This window comes from Entelurus aequoreus, linkage group LG02 (assembly GCF_033978785.1).
Source record: "Entelurus aequoreus isolate RoL-2023_Sb linkage group LG02, RoL_Eaeq_v1.1, whole genome shotgun sequence".
NCBI lineage: Eukaryota > Metazoa > Chordata > Actinopteri > Syngnathiformes > Syngnathidae > Entelurus > Entelurus aequoreus.
In genome coordinates this window covers 64,344,245-64,364,127 of record NC_084732.1, presented here as the reverse complement: position 1 = coordinate 64,364,127, position 19,883 = coordinate 64,344,245, and the positions used below count along the sequence as shown (strand labels likewise).

General features: G+C 37.4%; 1 protein-coding gene across 7 annotated transcripts in view; it reads left to right on the top strand.

The window, feature by feature from the left end:
• The window catches only part of prc1b (protein regulator of cytokinesis 1b), a 45,632-nt gene that overhangs the window by 6,801 nt on the left and 18,948 nt on the right, over window positions 1–19,883 (top strand). For 3 of the 7 annotated variants that reach the window (XM_062030528.1, XM_062030527.1, XM_062030529.1), the window contains 4 exons: window positions 3,851–3,983; window positions 10,312–10,434; window positions 15,293–15,526; window positions 17,982–18,152. In XM_062030528.1, coding sequence (XP_061886512.1) covers window positions 10,324–10,434; window positions 15,293–15,526; window positions 17,982–18,152 — 516 coding nt within the window. In that variant the 5' untranslated portion in view covers window positions 3,851–3,983; window positions 10,312–10,323. Of the gene's footprint in view, window positions 1–3,496; window positions 3,680–3,850; window positions 3,984–10,311; window positions 10,435–15,292; window positions 15,527–17,981; window positions 18,153–19,883 lie in introns of those variants that run through there. The other 4 variants (XM_062030524.1, XM_062030530.1, XM_062030525.1 and 1 more) reach the window with 4 other exon arrangements.

Genomic DNA, 19,883 nt, shown 5'->3' with positions numbered 1-19,883 from the left:
TACAAATTCCGATGGGTAACAGATTTCGGTACAACACCGGCGTCTTCCACAACACTAATGGGCCTACAGTCTGTAACTATCCACTTCGCTATGGCATTTGTTAGCTTCTCTTGCTCTCGTTTATTTATACTTCTCCCGCACGCTGCATTTAACATAGTCTGCCGAAGCCTGGCTCCACTTTCTGCTTTGTTGAACGGTTTGCTCGCATCAACAGTGTTCTTGGCGTTAAGGTGATATTTTAGACTGGAAGTACTCCTGTGATAAGAAAATTCAGCTTGGCAGTGGCTACAAACCACTTTGTTTCTGTCAAATCCGCCGCCTGGAAGTACTTTATAATGAAAATGACCCTGTAAAAGTTCTGTTGAGTTACCCTTCTTCTCCATACTTGTTTTGTTTTCTTCCGCGTTCTCCTTCCTTGTCCGCAGTAGCCAGCAATAGGCGTTAACAAAATAAAAGCATGTAAACAACATACGCAAATGCGCGATAAAAAAATTGTCGGCGTTAATAGATTGATGCGTTAACTCGAAATTAACGCATTAATTTGCCCACCCCTAATATATATATAAGAAAAACCCAGACACCATCTTTGTAGTCATTTTTCTCCTGCGTGGACTTCCGTCTTCCTTTACAATGAGTGAAGCGGCACGAAACCTTGTGTCTGCAATTGTAAATAATTTAGTTTTTAATTTTTGTGTTTCTTGCAGAATCTATATAAAGTAATGTACATTAGCCTATTGTTTAAAATAATGAAAAAAACATCATTAAATATATTTGTTTTATTGTATTGTTACATTAATAGCTGCTGTATTACCAACCTCGTTTCCATATGAGTTGGGAAAATTGTGTTAGATGTAAATATAAACGGAATACAATGATTTGCAAATCATTTTCAACCCATATTCAGTTGAATATGCTACAAAGACAACATATTTGATGTTCAAACTGATAAACTTTTTTTTTTGTGCAAATAATCATTAACTTTAGAATTTGATGTCGGCAATACGTAACAAAGAAGTTGGGAAAGGTGGCAATAAATACTGATAAAGTTAAGGAATGCTCATCAAACACTTATTTGGAACATCCCAAAGGTGTGCAGGCTAATTGGGAACAGGTGGGTGCCATGATTGGGTATAAAAACAGCTTCCCAAAAAATGCTCAGTCTTTCACAAGGAAGGATGGGGCGAGGTACACCCCTTTGTCCACAACTGCGTGAGCAAATAGTCAAACAGTTTAAGAACAATGTTTCTCAACCAGATATTGCAAGAAATTTAGGGATTTCAACAACTACGGTCCATAATCTCATCAAAAGGTTCAGAGAATCTGGAGAAATCACTCCACGTAAGCGGCATGGGCAGAAACCAACATTGAATGACTGTGACCTTCGATCCCTCAGACGGCACTGTATCAAAAACCGACATCAATCTCCAAAGGATATCACCACATGGGCTCAGGAACACTTCAGAAAACCACTGTCACTAAATACAGTTTGTCGCTACATCTGTAAGTGCAAGTTAAAGCTCTACTATGCAAAGCGAACGCCATTTATCAACAACATCCAGAAATGCCGCCGGCTTCTCTGGGCCCGAGATCATCTAAGATGGACTGATGCAAAGTGGAAAAGTGTTCTCTGGTCTGACGAGTCCACATTTCGAATTGTTTTTGGAAATATTCGACATCGTGTCATCCGGACCAAAGGGGAAGCGAACCATCCAGACTGTTATCAACGCAAAGTTCAAAAGCCAGCATCTGTGATGGTATGGGGGTGCATTAGTACCCAAGGCATGGGTAACTTACACATCTGGGAAGGCACCATTAATGCTAAAAGGTACATACAGGTTTTGGAACAACATATGCTGCCATCTAAGCGCCGTCTTTTTCATGGACGCCCCTGCTTATTTCAGCAAGACAATGCCAAGCCACATTCAGCACGTGTTACAACAGCGTGGCTTCGTAAAAAAAAGAGTGCGGGTACATTCCTGGCCCGCCTGCAGTCCAGACATGTCTCCCATCGAAAATGTATGGCGCATTATGAAGCGTAAAATACGACAGCAGAGACCCCGGACTGTTGAACGACTGAAGCTCTACATAAAACAAGAATGGGAAAGAATTCCACTTTCAAAGCTTCAACAATTAGTTTCCTCAGTTCCCAATCGTTTATTGAGTGTTGTTAAAAGAAAAGGTGATGTAACACAGTGGTAAACATGCATTTTCCCAACTACTTTGGCATGTGTTGCAGCCATGAAATTCTAAGTTAATTATTTGAAAAAAAAAAAAAAGTTTATGAGTTTGAATATCAAATATCTTGTCTTTGTAGTGCATTCAATTGAATATGGGTTGAAAAGGATTTGCAAATAATTGTATTCCGTTTATATTTACATCTAACACAACTTCCCAACTCATATGGAAACGGGGTTTGTATTATAGGATGGCTTGTTAAACATTTCATAGGATTTTCAGAGGGAGGAAAAACCAAGACATTTAATGTAAAATATAAAATAAATAAATACATAAAAAGAAAAGAAAAAAATGGTTAAAAGCCATCGTCCCGGGGAGCATTTCATTGTATTTTTTTTCATTGCATTTTCCATTGCATTTTTTCATTGCATTTTTTTCATTGCATTGCATTTTTTTAAATAATAATAATAACAATGAATAATTTCTAAGTCTTTGTTAGCGGTTTGTGAAGTTTTGTGCTCGTGCGCTACGTTCGCTCGCATCCTGTGCATCTCCTGGGGGCTAAGCCCCCCCCCCCTGTCCATAAAAGCTAGTGACACCCCTGCCAGGAACACCGTGTAAAAAAGTAACTAAACTTGCGAATGAGGCAATGTGTCAATGTTGAATGATATTGTTTACATGTTCAGTATTTTCACGTTAACATGTTCATGTAACTGAATTGTGACTTACTTTTTATCCTAATAGTAGTTTTTATTAATTTCTTTATTTTATTGTTTTTATTATGTTACTTATTTCCTTTTATTATGGTTTCGTGTGCTTTGTATTATTTTGTCCTCTGTTTTTTCTGTTGTATTCAAGCCACTACCTCAATATACTTCAGAGTTTGCAATAAATAAATACAAAATAATAATTATAAAATACTATGTAATAATAATAAATAAACAAATATTAAATAATATAATAAAGACAATATATAATAAATAGTAAGAATAAATTATGTTTTCTCTCTGCTGTTATTGTTCGAAATACACAACTTTTTTAAATTTTAGCAGACACAAAAGTAAATTTGCACAAAGTATCGGTATGGGATCGGTATTGCCGATACCAACTTGAATTTAACTCGGTATCTGATCGGAAAGACAATCAATGGTATCGCACACCACTAACCGACGCCAACATTTGTAGTATCGCTCACTCCAAACGCTTTCCATGACGAGGATGTGTTTGTTTTGAACTATGGTAGAGTTAGATGGGTGGTGCTTCTAGTAAGAGAGTCGGCAAACAGTCCCGGCGGCTCATGCTGCTGCTGCTAAAACACGCGCCCACTTCTTAACGAGCCAATGGGAGAGCAGCGCATTGCTTGGTGGGATTTTGAACTGACAGTGACCAACGGCTCACACTGGCAGCGCGCAACGTTGACCATTCATTTCTCTCTCTGGTTAGTTTTTTAATTGATTCTGACCGATTGGTGGCGGCCACAACTTCGATTGAAAATGAGGAGAAGGTACGTTTTTGTGTTTTAAGTTCTCAGACTTTGAATTTGTTAGTGGAGTACATGTACACGTCGTAACCAAGTGTGAGCGACTACATGTATGTGGACTTATGCACGTTAGCAAGTTTGCTGCTAACTATGCATCTGAATTAAATTGACTAATTACATTAAATATGTTTGCAGTGTGGCGCTCGCAGCAGAGTCCGTGTCGTGCCTCAATAAAGCTTTGTGCCACCTGAAGGACATTTGGGAGGAGATCGGCATACCTGAAGACCAAAGACTGCAAAGAACGAATGTTGTCAAGAATCACATTAAGGTGGGTCAGCAATGTATTGTTATGGTAATTATAACCCCATTGAAACTACTTATTACTTTGACTTCGTCTGTTTTTATTGTATACTGCTTTCGATGCACCTGCACAATACAATGAGATGCACTGCAATGTTTTAATGGCAAAACAAAATAATACCATGAAAAACAATAAATTAACTGCGTAAATTATTTAAATGGTGCCTGCTACTGAAGGTGGATTACTGCAATCCATTTGTGGTTGGGAGTCAAGATGACGTCACATAATTGGCCATAACATATCTGCATGCAATTTTTATGACTAAAAAACATAATACCGTATTTTTGGGATTATAAATCGCTCCGGAGTATAAATCGCACCGGCCGAAAATGCATAATAAAGAAGGAAAAAAACATATATAAGTCGCACTAGAGTATAAATCGCATTTTTTGGGGAAATTTATTTGATAAAATCCAACACCAAGAATAGACATTTGAAAGTCAATTTAAAATAAATAAAGAATAGTGAACAACAGGCTGAATAAGTGTACGTTATATGACGCATAAATAACCAACTGAGAACGTGCCTGGTATGTTAACGTAACATATTATGGTAAGAGTCATTCAAATAACTATAACATATAGAACATGCTATACGTTTACCAAACAATCTGTCACTCCTAATCGCTAAATCCGATGAAATCTTCTTCCTCGGTGTCGCTTCTAAAACTTGTAACCTGCAGTATATGATTTCCTTTTCGGTGCCATTTTTGTTCAGCCCTTCTCAGTTTTTATAAGTTAACGCCAATGTTGAAATGATCAATTTTCATAGGTACGGAAGTAGTAGCAGGTAGCATCTTTTTTTTTTCACAATGCACTTCTGCCATGACCCGCCCCTGCCAAATTTTTATTGGTTGACGTGTGTGTGTGACGATTGCTGATATACACCTAATCTCTTACGTGAATGAGATAAATAATATTATTTGATATTTTACGGTAATGTGTTAATAATTTCACACATAAGTCGCTCCAGAGTATAAATCGCATCCCCGGCCAAACTATGAAAAAAACTGTGATTTATAATCCGAAAAATACGGTACATAGATTTAAAGACAAATCTTAGTGATGTTGTTACTTGATAATATCAAGACTACATATTTTGGTCGTTATATTATGCATTTTTGCTTTGCTGTGGTACCTCAGCTTACCGGTTTAGTTGTTTAGGGGGAGCTCATAACCCAAAATACTCCTATTCTAAATCAACCATTTCCATCATCCCATTATGTGCCCCCAAAAAACTAATTTTTTTTTTAACATTTAACATACTTTTGAATAAGAAAAACAAACTCCTAGATCCTGGGTATTGTTGGGAAAACAATAGCATAGAACTACAGTAATGTAATATGGATGTACAGCGTTTACTTTGAACGGTGTACTTCGTATCGCCTTCCGGCTGCTTCTCCAGATTTTCATGGATTAATGTCTGTTGTTTGGAAAGCATTTTAACGTCCTTGGCTGGCATTCTGCTTCAATATGGTGTAGACCAGGGATGTCCAAACTTTTTCTACTGAGAGGGCAGCACATTGAAAAATGAAAGCAGGCAGTGGCCCTTTTGATATTTTTGATTTTCAAGACCAATACAATATATATTGTACCCCTTCGGGCTTCCCTCAATTTTGGTGAATGTTAAAGGTCCTGGGGTCCCTCAGTCATTAAAGTGTTAAAAATAAGGCATATAATATTTTCAATCCGTTGCCATAACATTTCATTTTTTTTATTATGCCGTTTTTTCCGAAGAAAATCATGTTTTCTTTTATGACATACACATCAAATATGCAATAGTTTCCCCCAAACATTTTCAAAAATTGAATATTTGATGTGAAGTAATTGGAGCCTTAAATAGTTGAAAAATTCATAACATTGCTTTAGGTTCATCATTATTTTCTGAACAATAACCGTTTAACAATAACCTTGGGGATCCAAAACCCCCCACTCATAAAAGTGTTACAAATAGTTCTTATATTAATATATATTAATTTTACTTTCAACTCTTAAATATTTGGATCAACTTCAGATCATTCTGTTGATTATACATTTTTATCTTTTTTAGAGCAATGACAGTTTTAAAGTAAAAAACTGTCTGATTGCAAATTTGTGTTATTAGTGTCAATACTGCAACATGTTCTCACTACATTACACCTGTTTGCTTTTTTGTTCCACTTTTTATGTTTTTTTTTTGTAATAGTTAAAAAATGATCTGCTGGCCGCAAAAGACCATCGGACCGCACTTTGGACAACACTGGTGTAGATTATTGTAACAGGGATATGCTTGCACTTCTTCTCCAAGTCGGCTACCTTTTGTCATGTTAGTTGGCGTCTTTATTCAGTGAATATCATCCGCATTTTCTTCTCAGCACTGTCCTTCATACACAATTGTTTGGACACCTGGCTGGAAAAACTAGATTATATATTGCTATCCAGCGAGTAAAACAACTGATGTTTTGACCAGATCATGCAGGGTTTGCTGACATTCAAGACACCAACTGGCGGTGGGGAGGTTTGTTAGCCAAATTTTTGCTCACAATCAAAAAGAACAATTTGCCAAGAGATCGCTTGTATTTTTTTTTTGCTGTTTTGTTTTATTTCCACAATGCTAGGGGCTCATACAAAAAAAGAGCCGCACTCCAAAATGACCCCTGCACCACTTATTCTGGACACTGGTTTACCTATTTATTATTGTTGAAGGCAGTATTTGTAGTTATGACTGCGGCAAGTCAAAGGCTGGTCTGCACATGTTGCATAGCACGTCTCGACACCTTGCCTTTCGTGGTAATGCACACTCCCATGGCCTTTTGAGGTGTCCCTCTGGATTTTGTCTGGATTCCCGTTCCTGCGAAAATACTTCCCCTATCGTAACCGCTCCTCTTTGATTCTTAATTTTTTTAATGTGCATCTGTGTGAAACCGAAGGCCTTGTACCGATAAATCTGGCTACAAATACATTTACTGTTAAACTCCTATTGTTTGTATTCCGTCACATGACTTCTTCCCGGAAGCGTAAAACAGTGATGCCAAAATGGCTGTTGTGCGTAAAACAGTGGTGCCAAAATGGCTGTTGTGCAGCAAATGGCGCACAAACTCTGAGTACGCAAGGGGCTTAGATCTTCCTGCAAAAAGCAGATACAAGCAAAAACGCAAACTATGCAATGGAATAGATCCCTATACTTTTATCAAAAAAAGATTTGTCGAGTACTATCAAGGATTCTTCGTCAGTGGAGTTTCTAGACATATTGAACTATCTTGTGCCCCAGACGTCATTCTACACGACAAAACAGATGAAAACTTGGAAAAACAAGGAGGCTTACAACTTCTTTTTGTGTGGCTGGGTCAAGGAAATTGATATTGAGATACTACCGGCTAACTCGTGCATTGTTTTTGCTTGGGTAAGTTTGCCTTTAATGATTTAACTTTGAGTCTTGCGAGGACACGTTTATGTAAACAAAAGTATATAAAAAAGATATCAAACTAGGGCTGCAACTAACGATTAATTTGATAATCGATTAATCTGTCGATTATTACTTCAATTAATAATCGGATAAAAGAGACAAACTACATTTCTATCCTTTCCAGTATTTTATTGAAAAAACCCAGCATACTGGCACCATGTTGTGGACATTGGGGGTGCAGCATACACCAATAATAACACAGAAATGTAACTCATCAGAACTGAATCAGATATTGTACACGTTTCTGTTGTGAATAATAAAGGATTCATTTTAGGCTGCCTCTGAATAATAGCATGAAATATTTCAGCACCTTCATAATGTTTAGTTATACTAAAGCGTCACTCAAATCTAAATATATTTATATAGCTTTATCGGCCCGGCTACATTGATCCATTATGAAACCAACCTGAGATATTTCTGTCCGTTACGTTTATTTCCAAATTAGTAACCGTGCGTTTTCTCTCTCAAAACGGAGTCAAATGTGCCGGAGAAACATCAGCTTGCAACAAAGGCATAATGTTAAAGTTACTTACAAAAAAGCTGAACTCATGAATGCTTGTTGCCACTATGGACTTAAAAAGTTACGTACTGTGAGTTCCTCCCTTCATCCATGGCTCCAACATTTTTCTTCTTCAGGTGATCCTGAAGCAATGTTGTACTTCCGTGCCATTTTGCAGGAAACGGTCTTCTTTGAAGTCTTTAAAGTGAAGTGTTCCCACACTTTTGACGACTTAGGTCGTACACTTTTCTCCATTGAAGCAATAACCTCAAGATGTTTCTCCGCTAAACTATCGGTAGTGTTTTCCTGCGCCATTTTTCGAATTTTTCCAGCAAAGGAGACGCCGTCGTCACGTGAGCTGCACATGACCACATCATTGGCTAGCTTACCCCACCTCATGAGACGTACGCTGTTTTGTACTGTTTTTGTACTTATTTTGATTATTGTTTCTCAGCTGTTTGTAAATGTTGCAATTTATAAATAAAGGTTTATAAAACAAAACCAAAAAAAAGCCTCCGCGCATGCGCATAGCATAGTTCCAACGAATCGATGACTAAATTAATCGCCAACTATTTTGGTAATCGATTTAATCGATTAGTTGTTGCAGCCCTATATCAAACCAACCTTTAACGAAATGATGACTGCAATCTTGTGCGTTCTTCTACTCTGCTCCCTTGGACTTCTTGTCTTTCATAAAATCGTGCACTCTTCCGCGCTTCTTGATTACCTCTTGAGGAACTCTGAAGAAACGTTTATCCTTTTCGCGATTTCAACGGTTTGTACAGCCGAATTAAATGCAAGCATAGGGCATTTTTCTTCAAGAAAGGCTAAATGGCGCCTAGTACCCATTGAGAACAGACGCTAGCATGACCACCACGCACATTTGATGAGCTGGCCGTGACGTTATGTACATCCAAACAATAACTAGATGTAGGGCTGTCACATTTCAGTAGTCGATACAATACTTTTTGAATTTTCGATATTTACTTGATAACACAACATAGCGTTGCGCAATATAGATGATATACAGTGAATTATATACATTTGGCCAACACAGTTTTAATACTATCGTTCTATCATGATAATGCATGTTGATGACACATTTTAGCTGTATCCCACAGATTTGAAACTGACAAGCAAGCAAATGTGTTCTAAACGCAGTGTATCATTCTTGCTAGCGGCTAATGTCCCTCCTCAGTGCAAACTTCTAGGTCAGTAATCCTTGTCTCTGTGGCGAGTGAAGTATCATCCCTGGAGGACAAGGAATGCATACACCGTAGGATGATATGTTAACTCCAATCTGAGGATCGATACAAATTTTGACACAATTTGACAGTCACGATACTAAGTAATATAGTATCAGGTCAATACCACAGTGGTCAGATCTTTATTTTTTAATATCAAAATATTTTTGGTCGGTTTTGTTATTGTTTACAAACTCAGGAAATAAGTAATTTTTAAAAATAAAAATGTGTTAACCGTGTCTATGAATACTTTTTAAGCACATTCAACAATATTGTGAGAATAATTTTGGTGACAATAACTGTGATATGAAATGTTCATATCTTCACATCCCTACTAGCAACTGTATATTCATAAAAGAACAGTAGTGGCTTATCGCCACCCAGTAAGTATCACAAAAACAACATTGTGCTCATAAATTAGGGTCATAAATAACAATAGTTTACTATTTTACGTTTAAAAAAAAACGTACAATACATAAGACAAACAATATTGTTCTTAATATTCTTTCAATGTGGTGGTAGCAAGATGTCATCATGTAATTTGTAGTGAAATAGGCTAATAAAAGGGCTAAAACATATATTTAAAGACACATCTTTGTTGTCGTTTGTATTCATTATTAATATCAACATTTCTTTTTTTTTTTCATCACGTTTTGACTTTTTTGTTCTATTTTTCCCCGGGTTTTTTTTTTTAACATTTTGTCCTTGCTGCTGTGTCTGTTTGTAGTCTGGCAGACCAGGTGAGTTGCTGAGTAAGGATGCATACCTCCGCCTCACATGTAGCGCCAAATCTGTTTGGCGCTGAAAATGTAGAGTATTTTTGTGGATCAGATAATGTGTGGGAAAGACTGTTAGATCAATTACTTGGCTTGGGAAGGAAGTGTGTTTTCTATTTTACCCTTTTGGTTTAAATCTGTCTTTTAAATACACAGTATAAAAAAGAATGAATCTCCTTTGTTACAAAATGTCTAGAGTACTAATCCTGTTTTAATATTGAAACAAAGGTAATTTTTATTTATTTTTTTAACATTGAATGATGTGTGGATTATAGATATTAGTCCGTGATGTGTTTTGATGATTTAACAGTCTGGGTCCTTCTGTTCCCCAGAACTTACTCGATATGATGATCAAAGAGGAGGAGTCTTTGAAAAGCAGGCTTGTAAGCAACATTCAGAACTGCAAAACTGAAATGGAGAAGCTTTGTCTTGAACTACAGATTCCATCTTTTGAGGTAACTAACTACCGTATCTTTCCGACTATAAACCGCACCGGTATATAAGGCACACCCACTAAATTTCAGAAGAAGAAAAGTTTTTCTCATTTATTGGCCGCACCGCACCATAAGCTGCAGATATATACTGGTACGTTGTGAATTGAGATATCTACATAAAATATTTTGTAAATGTTTATTTACATACCTTTTTTAAAACGGCTGATCAAACAAAACAAAAAAGTCATTGATGTCTTTATTCAACCTTTATGGGGTGAATAAGATTTTCTCCTTTTCAATAAGGTTCAAGATGTTTACCAGGATTCGTCTTCCTTGTACTTTGTAAACACGTTTTAGGTTTGAACAGTTTCTTAAAGTGGATCATTTAATGCATTGTTTGATGTCTTTGCTTAATCCATTCAAATAATATAGCCGTCAGCGAAGAAAAATCAATAGATTAGCCACACCTTTGTATTAATCGCAGGGTTCAAATCTTGGGGAAAAAAGGCTTATTGTTCAGAAAATACGGTACGCGGTTATTTTGTATTTTTGGCCATATTGTCTGGTGTTGCACTCAAATATTTTTAACAATATATTTACAATTTACAGCAGGGTTCTCAAACTCAATTTAAATGGGGGCCACTGGTGGCAGAGTTAGGGTGAGGCTGGGCTGCACAAAGTATTCACTTCTGAACTAAATGTGTTAACTGACCACAGAACTTTCCTCCAGAAGGTCTTGTCTTTGTCCATGTGATGTCAGATGAAACAAAAATTGAGCTGTTTGGCCACAATGCCCAGCAATATGTTTGGAGGAGAAAAGGTGAGGCCTTTAATCCCAGGAACACCATCCTACCGTCAAGCATGGTGGTGGTAGTATTATGATGTGGGCCTGTTTTAATGCCAATGGAACTGGTGGTTCGCAGAGAGTAAATGGGACAATGGAAAAGGAGGATTACCTCCAAATTCTTCAGGACAACCTAAAATCATCAGCCCCAAGGTTGGGTCTTGGGTGCAGTTGGGTGTTCCAACAGGACAAAGACCCCAAACACACGTCAAAAGTGGTAAAGGAATGGCTAAATCAGGCTAGAATTAAGGTTTTAGAATGGCCTTCCCAAAGTCCCGACTTAAAAGTGTGGACAATACTGAAGAAACAAGTCCATGTCAGAAAACCAACAAAATTAGCTGAACTGCACCAATTTTGTCAAGAGGAATTGTCAAAAATTCAACCAGAAGCTTGTGGATGGTTACCAAAAGCGCTTTATTGCAGTGAAACTTGCCAAGGGACATGTAACCAAATATTAACATTGCTGTTTTTTTACATTTGACCCAGCAGATTTGGTCACATTTTCAGAAGACCTATAATAAATTGATAAAAGAACCAAACTTCATGAATGTTTTTGTGACAAACAAGTATGTGCTCCAATCACTCTATCACAAAAAAATAGGAGTATTAGAAATGATTGGAAACTCAAGACAGCCATGACATTTAGGCCTTCACAAGTGTATGTAAACTTTTGACCACAAGTGTCAAACTCGTTTTCATTGAGAGCCACATCGCAGGTACGTAACCTCGAATAATTTATGAATATAAATGCATAAGGATTCGCTTATTGATATTGTTACACAATTGCAAATGCATTTGTTTATTTTATATGTTTTTAAACCGTACGATAAAATACACTGACTCAGATATAATAATACAAATAATATAAAATGGAGACCCATATAAAACAGTACGTTGCTGCATGACCTCAGCTCAGGAAAGATCAAGAATCACATCAACATAGTAGTTCAAGTACATAAGGCAGATGGAGAAGTGTTAAACTGCAAGTATTTTAAATGGTTTTGCGTAAAAATTATGTTCTGAAGGAAGAAAATACACAAATTCCTTTAGCCTAGTAAGTTACCGCACTTTTTTGGGAATTTTGCCTATCGTTCACAATCATTATGAGAGATAAGACGACTGTATTTTTTTATGCGTTCTAAATAAAAGTCTGCTTACAATGGAGCCAATGAAAGGTCCTCTATTTCGCCCATATAGCTCTCTTAATAACCATGCAAAAATCGCCAACAATACTTCATGTACATTTCGTGACTTGGATATTAGTATTAGTATTAAGTATTAGTGATATTGTTATTATAAAAGCTAACGCAGACTAACTATTTATAGAGGCACTGTGATCAGAGGGAGCTTTTGTTGCAACCAATCAATCAATGTTTAGTTATATAGCCCTAAATCACAAATGTCTCAAAGAGTTGCACAAGCCACAACGACATCCTCGGCTCAGATCCCACATCAGGGCAAGAAAAAACTCAACCCAATGGGCATGATGAGAAACCTTGGAAGGGACCGCAGATAGGGTAGGTATATATTGTTTTGTTGTCAAATGTTAAGGTAGTATTATTAAATAAAGTCCTGATGTCTAGCAGGACTGATAATCAGCAGTTCTTTTTTCTTAGCGTTAAGATGCAAAAAGTTGCTGGACATCCATTGTTTAATTTCATTTACACACGCCTCCAGGTGACTACAATCTGGCGTGTTGGTCAGCTTTAGGGGCATGCAGAGTTGCGTGTAATCAGCATAACAGTGAAAGCGAACACCGTATTTGCGTATGATGTAACCTAGCGGCCCCTTATAGATGCTGAAGAGTGCAGGGCCAAGAACCGAACCTTGTGGAACTCTGCACATTACCTTAACATAATCCATAATCACTTTGGTATGGGAGACACACTGCATCCTGTCAGTAAGATAGGAGCTAAACCAAGAAAAGGTGAAGTCTGACAAACCAATATGTGTTTTGATACGTTGTAATAGAATATTATGATTGTAGCTGAGATAGGCTCCAGCACCCCCCGCGACCCCGTTAGGGATAAGCGGTAGAAAATGGATGGATGGATGGATAGATAGATAGATATTAAAATCCCCCATTAAAATGATTTTATCTACGAGCATCAGTAGATCAGTGACAAACTCTGAAAATTTACTGATAAAGTCAGATTAGGGTCCAGGGGCCGATAGATAACAGCCAGATAGAGAGGTAGGGGTGTGACAGACCACATAGTAAGCACCTCAAATGGGGGACGCGCAATATGTGCATTGGTATAGTTATGAGAAGATGCCTCATTAGGCGGGAAAAATTAATCTGGTTTGAACCAGGTTTCACTGAGACCAATGACGTTAAGGTGTCATTGGAGCTGGCGTGTACAACTGTTTGCGTAGCTAGTGGTGCGGTTAGCCTGACGTACGTGTTTACTAGGCCTGTTGCGAGTCAGCTCCCTAAAACTAGCTTCAATGTCGGGTGCTCTGGCCCAGAGGAATACACTTAATAATCAATCAATCAATGTTTATTTATATAGCCCTAAATCACAAGTGTCTCAAAGGGCTGCACAAGCCACAACGACATCCTCGGTACAGAGCCTACATACGGGCAAGGAAAAACTCACCCCAGTGGCTGGTTTATTAAGCTGTATGTTCCGGGTGATGGAGTCTCCTATGACTGAGGTGTGGTGTATGGCAGTGTTTTTCAACCGCTGTGCCGCGGCACACCGTGTAATTTCACCTATTTGGGTTACATTTTTTTATTCAAACCAGTAATTATAATCTGCAAATAAAGTGCCGTTGAGTGTCGATGCTGTCTAGAGCTCGGCAGAGTAACCGTGTAATACTCTTCCATATCAGTAGGTGGCAGCAGGTAGCTAATTGCTTTGTAAACGTAGTATCTAATGCCTAAACCAAAAATAAACAAAAAGCATTGAAGTTTAGGCATGGCTATGGAAAACAAAACTAATACTGAACTGGCTACAAAGTAAACAAAAACAGAATGCTGAATGACAGCAAAGACTTACAGCGTGTGGAGCAGAGACGGTTAATTATCACGGTTATCATTATCACAATATTGTTGAATGTGCTCAAAAAGTACTTGTACACACTGAAATCTTTTAATCATGTTTTGTTTTTAATGAGTCTTGTATTCATGCTAGCATTTAAGCTAGCTAGCAATTAACGTGCGAGTTGCTTCTCTAAGAAATTAGCAGAATCGCAAAGTTTTTAGTGTATGGTAATCACGATTTTACGATAGTTAAAATTTTAAACAATAATATTAATCGTCGTTTTGTCATTATACCGATAACTGTTACATCCCAACTACATTGTTGTGTGTTTGAAATGTTTTCTGTGCTCTGTATATTTCACACGAATGAGCAATTGCATTAATTTAAATGGCCCATATTGAATTTAATTGTTGATTATCTAATTCTAAAAATTATTCAATAAGATGTTTATGTATTTGTTTATTTTTATTTATTTATTATTGTTTATTTTAATTTGTTTATTCTTTTCAGGATTTATTTTAATTTAATTAATATTTTTATTATCCATCCATCCATTTTCTACCGGTTGTCCCTTGTATACTAAAACAAAACCAGTACAGTAATACGATTGACACACGTATTGAAAGGTTGTGGTAGAGGAGCGATTGCAATGCAGTCGTTTGCAAGGGTGTATGTGTTTTTGTCAGTGTTCGTCTGACAGTCAGTGACGCCCCATTGAATTCTCCAAAGAGTGTGCAGTGTTTCTCAAACGACTGCAATCTATTTGTGGCAGTAGGTTACGGGAGATAGATTAGATGACGTCATCCTCTAATCTGCATGATTGGCCATGATGACTGTGCATGTAATTCTTAAGATTGTTGTGACAGACAAAAAGTTAGCAAAAACATTCATAATTTAAAAGCATAACGAATCAATTTAGAAACACAAATTAACTTTCTTTTGTCTGTTATGGTTTTTTTTGTCACAAGCAAGATGTTGGCACTTGTACTGTAATGTCTCCAGGATTTTGTGCATAGAGTTACCGTTGTAATGGTCTGTGTTGATTCAGGAAGAGGCTGGTATCAGCATGCTCCAACAGGAAAAGAACCTCCGCACACAGGTGGAGGCTCTGACAAAGGAGAAGAATAGGCGGATGCAGCAGCTGAAGGCTCTGCTGGTGCAGGACCAGTACCTGTGTGACATCCTGTGCTCCATTCCTTATAGCATCAACCCAGATTCTGTCCCCTCACTGGAACAACTAGAGAAATTAAGCCAGCACATTGTCAGCCAGAGTGCAGAGAAGGTAGGAGCTCCATTCATGCTGGCCTTGTTTAAATGCAAAAAGACATGTACTGAACGTATAATTTCAGGAAGAAACACAACCTTTTCAGTCACTATGCGTGTTTGTTTTCAATTATATAAGTAGAGTTATTTTTCTCCACCCTTGACTGTTGTCTTAGAAAAGCACTAATACACATTCACACAGAAGATGATGAGTAGAGACTTCTTTAGCAACAACAACTATGTTTTAGAGGTCAGGAGTTCTAGAAAAATGCTGTAACTTGTAGGAGTGGGCACAAATATTGCTATGGCAATATTGCGATATTTTCTCTAATGATATAATAATAATATATTTTTAATGTCTTAATATCTATTTAAAAACATTTTTTATTTATTTGTTGTTTTTTTTCAAAATCATGTTCTGGGACGATTGTAACTCAAGGACAACTTCCGCACCTCCGCTCTGCAAAATGTCGTTTTACTGCTACCTCGCTATGCGGGGTTAATAGTGGTTAGGCAGTACAAAAAGTCAACAGTTAAGAAATCGAGATTATTTTTTTACATTTAAGTAACAAGAAATAGGGTTGCACGATTTTGAGAAAAAAACTAATTGCAATTGTCTCTTAAAAATTTGCTATTTTTATATTTTATACATATAAATGCATAAAACTGTGAAAATATTTAGAGTGAAGGAAGATTGGTTACTTTTAGACTGGTAAATTAACATTATTGTGTCAAGGTGCCACACATTAGAACAATATTCAAAGATTTACTGTCACAAATATTTGTATGGAAGTATTATTGTAGCAAAATTATTTGCAAACGTGTATCTCAATCTGCGTGTGTAATCCAATTTCAGGCGTGTGTACAAATGTGTTTGTCTGTATATCAATTTGAGTGTGTGCAATCAGATCCGTGTACGTGTGTTTTAAGTTGTCCGTCTGTCCCTAATCAGAAAAAACCCTCGATAGGCTGTCGACACGTGACTTTTGCAACAAATTTGCCATGTATTTTTGAGCGAGCGCATCCAGATTCGTGAGCGTGTATTAGAACGTGTGCGTGCGCATTCAGAAGTGCGTGCGTGTAATACAATCTTCTCATGCGTATCAATGATCTGCGAGAAGCAGGAACCCTCTATTTGCTGTCTTTTTTTACACGTGACTTTTGCGACACTTCTGCCGTGTACAATTTGAGCGAGCGCATCCAGATTTGTGAGTGTGTAATACGACCTGTGCGCACGCATTCAGAAGTCAGAATCCTAAATACAATAAAACAGGTACCAATAGGTAAAACGCGTTGGTTTTGCATAATGGATCCCCTTAAGAAATTATCGGTGAACCATCCATCCATTTTCTACCGCTTATTCCCTTCGGGGTCGCGGGGGCGCTGGAGCCTATCTCAGCTACAATCGGTGACCCATGTACAACTCAAATGTTAAATTCAACATAAGGAAAGTAACCCTTGCGAAGATCGAGGGAACACTCATTGTATGTTTTGACAAAAGTGACAGTTTTTGTATTTGCGGAAAAAAAAAAATTCAGATCTAAAGAAAAATAAATAGAAAGACAGTAGTTATGTTCTTGATGATGAAGTGAGCGATACCACAATAAGTGTTAACATAATCTAACCCATTTATAGAAATTACTCATTTGACACTCAAATTTTGTCGACAAGGGCTGCAATAAATGACTATTTTGAAAGTCAACTAGTCATCAACTATTTAAACGATTCGTCGACTAATTGGATTAATAAGTGTACAACTATTCAGCAACTCTAGTTTAGCAGTCAGCTTTTGAATTCAGCTTGAGATAGTTTCAGGCTTGTACTGACTGACTGTGTTTCTCATTAGGCTGTTAGAAAAATAACATTTATTTTCAATTTTACTACGTCTCTCTGAAGATAAACATGATGAATCAGGATTAGATGAAAATGGTCAACATTAACGGGCTGTCAAAATAAGCAGGATTGACTGATTTAAGCGGTTCTAGTGTGTAGCATGGGCAGCACGGTGGCAGAGGGGTTAGTGCATCTGCCTCACAATACAAAGGTCCTGAGTAGTCGTGAGTTCAATCCCGGCCTCAGGATCTTTCTGTGTGGAGTTTGCATGTTCTCCCCGTGACTGTGTGGGTTCCCTCCGGGTATTCCGGCTTCCTCCCACCTCCAAAGATATGCACCTGGGAATAGGTTGATTGGCAACACTAAATTGGCCCTAGTGTGTGAATGTTGTCTGTTTATCTGTGTTGGCCCTGCGATGAGGTGGCGACTTGTCCAGGGTGTACCACGCCTTCCGCCCGATTGTAGCTGAGATAGGCTCCAGGGAAGGGAATAAGCGGTAGAAAATGGATGGATGGATGGATAGTGTGTAGCATAGTAGTTGACTTGTATAATATCTGTTTAAATACACCAGAATGTCAGTAACTCATCAATTCACAGAAAAAAACATACATCCTTGTAATTATGGTTATGTCCGTGATTAGGCAAAACGGTATGCTGAGTTCATGGACCTTAAAAAGCAGATCATCTTGTACATGAGTGACCTGGACCATGTCCCAGAGACCAGTTTTGAGAAGGATGTTGTCTGTGAAGATGAAGACTCTTTCTGTCTTTCGACGCACAACATTAATGCACTCAAGCTGCTTCTTTGTCAGGTGAGATCTTTTTTTTCATGTCACTTATCAATGTGTGAGCAAATAAAAATAAAAAAAGGAGGGGAAGTAAAATCTGCAATCAGTGTCTGAACATTTGGAAAGTGATCATACAGATTGTTTTGAAGCCACATTGAATTAAAAATACTCATGTTATGCTGTGATATCAAGAGAGATTATACATGGTGAGTATACTCCTTACATATAATCTTCCTAAGAGACAATACTATATAAATAAACATTGGCTATACTGTGGTTTTAGAGTAGTCAGTGTAGTGCTGTGTGATATAAATACAGTAGATAGATAGATATTACTTTATTGATTCCTTCAGGAAAGTTCCCTCAGTAAAATATGATATACTGTATCCCTGAAACACATTTTATGTATAAAAGGACAAGACAATAACTATTACTTTTTGCAGTAAATTGGAATTAAATGTGTTCAAATCCCAGCCGAGTCATACCAAAGACTATACAAATGGGACCCATAACCTCCCTGCTTGGCACTCAGCATCAAGGGTTGGAGTTGGGGGTTAAATCACCAAAATGATTCCCGGGCGCGGCGCCGCTGCTGCCCACTGCTCCCCAAGGGGATGGGTCGAATGCAGAGGACAAATTTCACCACATCTAGTGTGTGTGTGACAATCATTGGTACTTTAATCTTAATCTAGAATTTGTCCTTAATTAATGTGAAATAATTTATATTTTACAATCTAAATTATTTCAATGTGTAATCAATTACTTATTTAATTATTTCACAATTAAATGATTTCATATTTTATGAATTATTTCATGAGTTTATAATTTCACAATGTAAATATTTATTTAATTATTTCATGAACCTCTGTGGCAGCATTTCATGAATGAAATATTTTATCTGTCAAACTCAGTCATTAAAGTCATTGGGTGGATCCTAACACTTGGTTGGTTACTCGGCACTTGTGCTTGTCTGTGAAACCCTACTGCCAGAGAAGCAAAGGAGTAGTGGTAGATATCTTGGTCTGAAAGTGCAGAAATAATTTTGACAACCTCAATAAATCCCTTTATTTTAACTGCTACATGTTCTGAGTCAGTAGGTCCTGCTTCCACGTGCTCCCCTAGGTCTAAACTATGTACCACCAACACCTAAATAAGTAAGCGTATATCCTAGATAGTTGCCATGTTTTGAAAGACTTTCAGGCTTCAGACCAAAGCAATCATTGGACTAGATTTCTGTTAGCCACTCCCACTGAATTTGATGGTTTAGTTTGACAGATAAAATAAATTAATTCAATGTCCTCTTGAAATTGTCACATTTTGTGTAATGCTGTCCGCAGGTACACTCGTATATATTAAAGTACATCCACATCGCAGAAAAGCTGCCTCTGCTCCAGACAACCGCGTGTATCTTGCGACGTCATCACAACATCCTGTTTTGGCAGTGCTGTTTAGGTGATCAGTCTTTCGGGGGCCAAATTTTTGGTGCATCACTAGTCAATAGTGCGTAAATGATAGACTATATATATTAATTCATGCAATATAATACTTTAATTTTTTTTATGTAAAAGATTTTTAAGGTGTGTTGGCTTTTATTTTGCCGTGGTAGTGCGCTACGATCAATTACATGTAGTGGAAACACTCCCTACTTCTTCCTACTCCTTTTTGGAAATTTATAAATGGTTGATTTATATAGGCTAGTAAGGTAAAGTTTTTTACCTGACAAGTTTCGGCTATCTTGCTTCTGCAGCCTTCCTC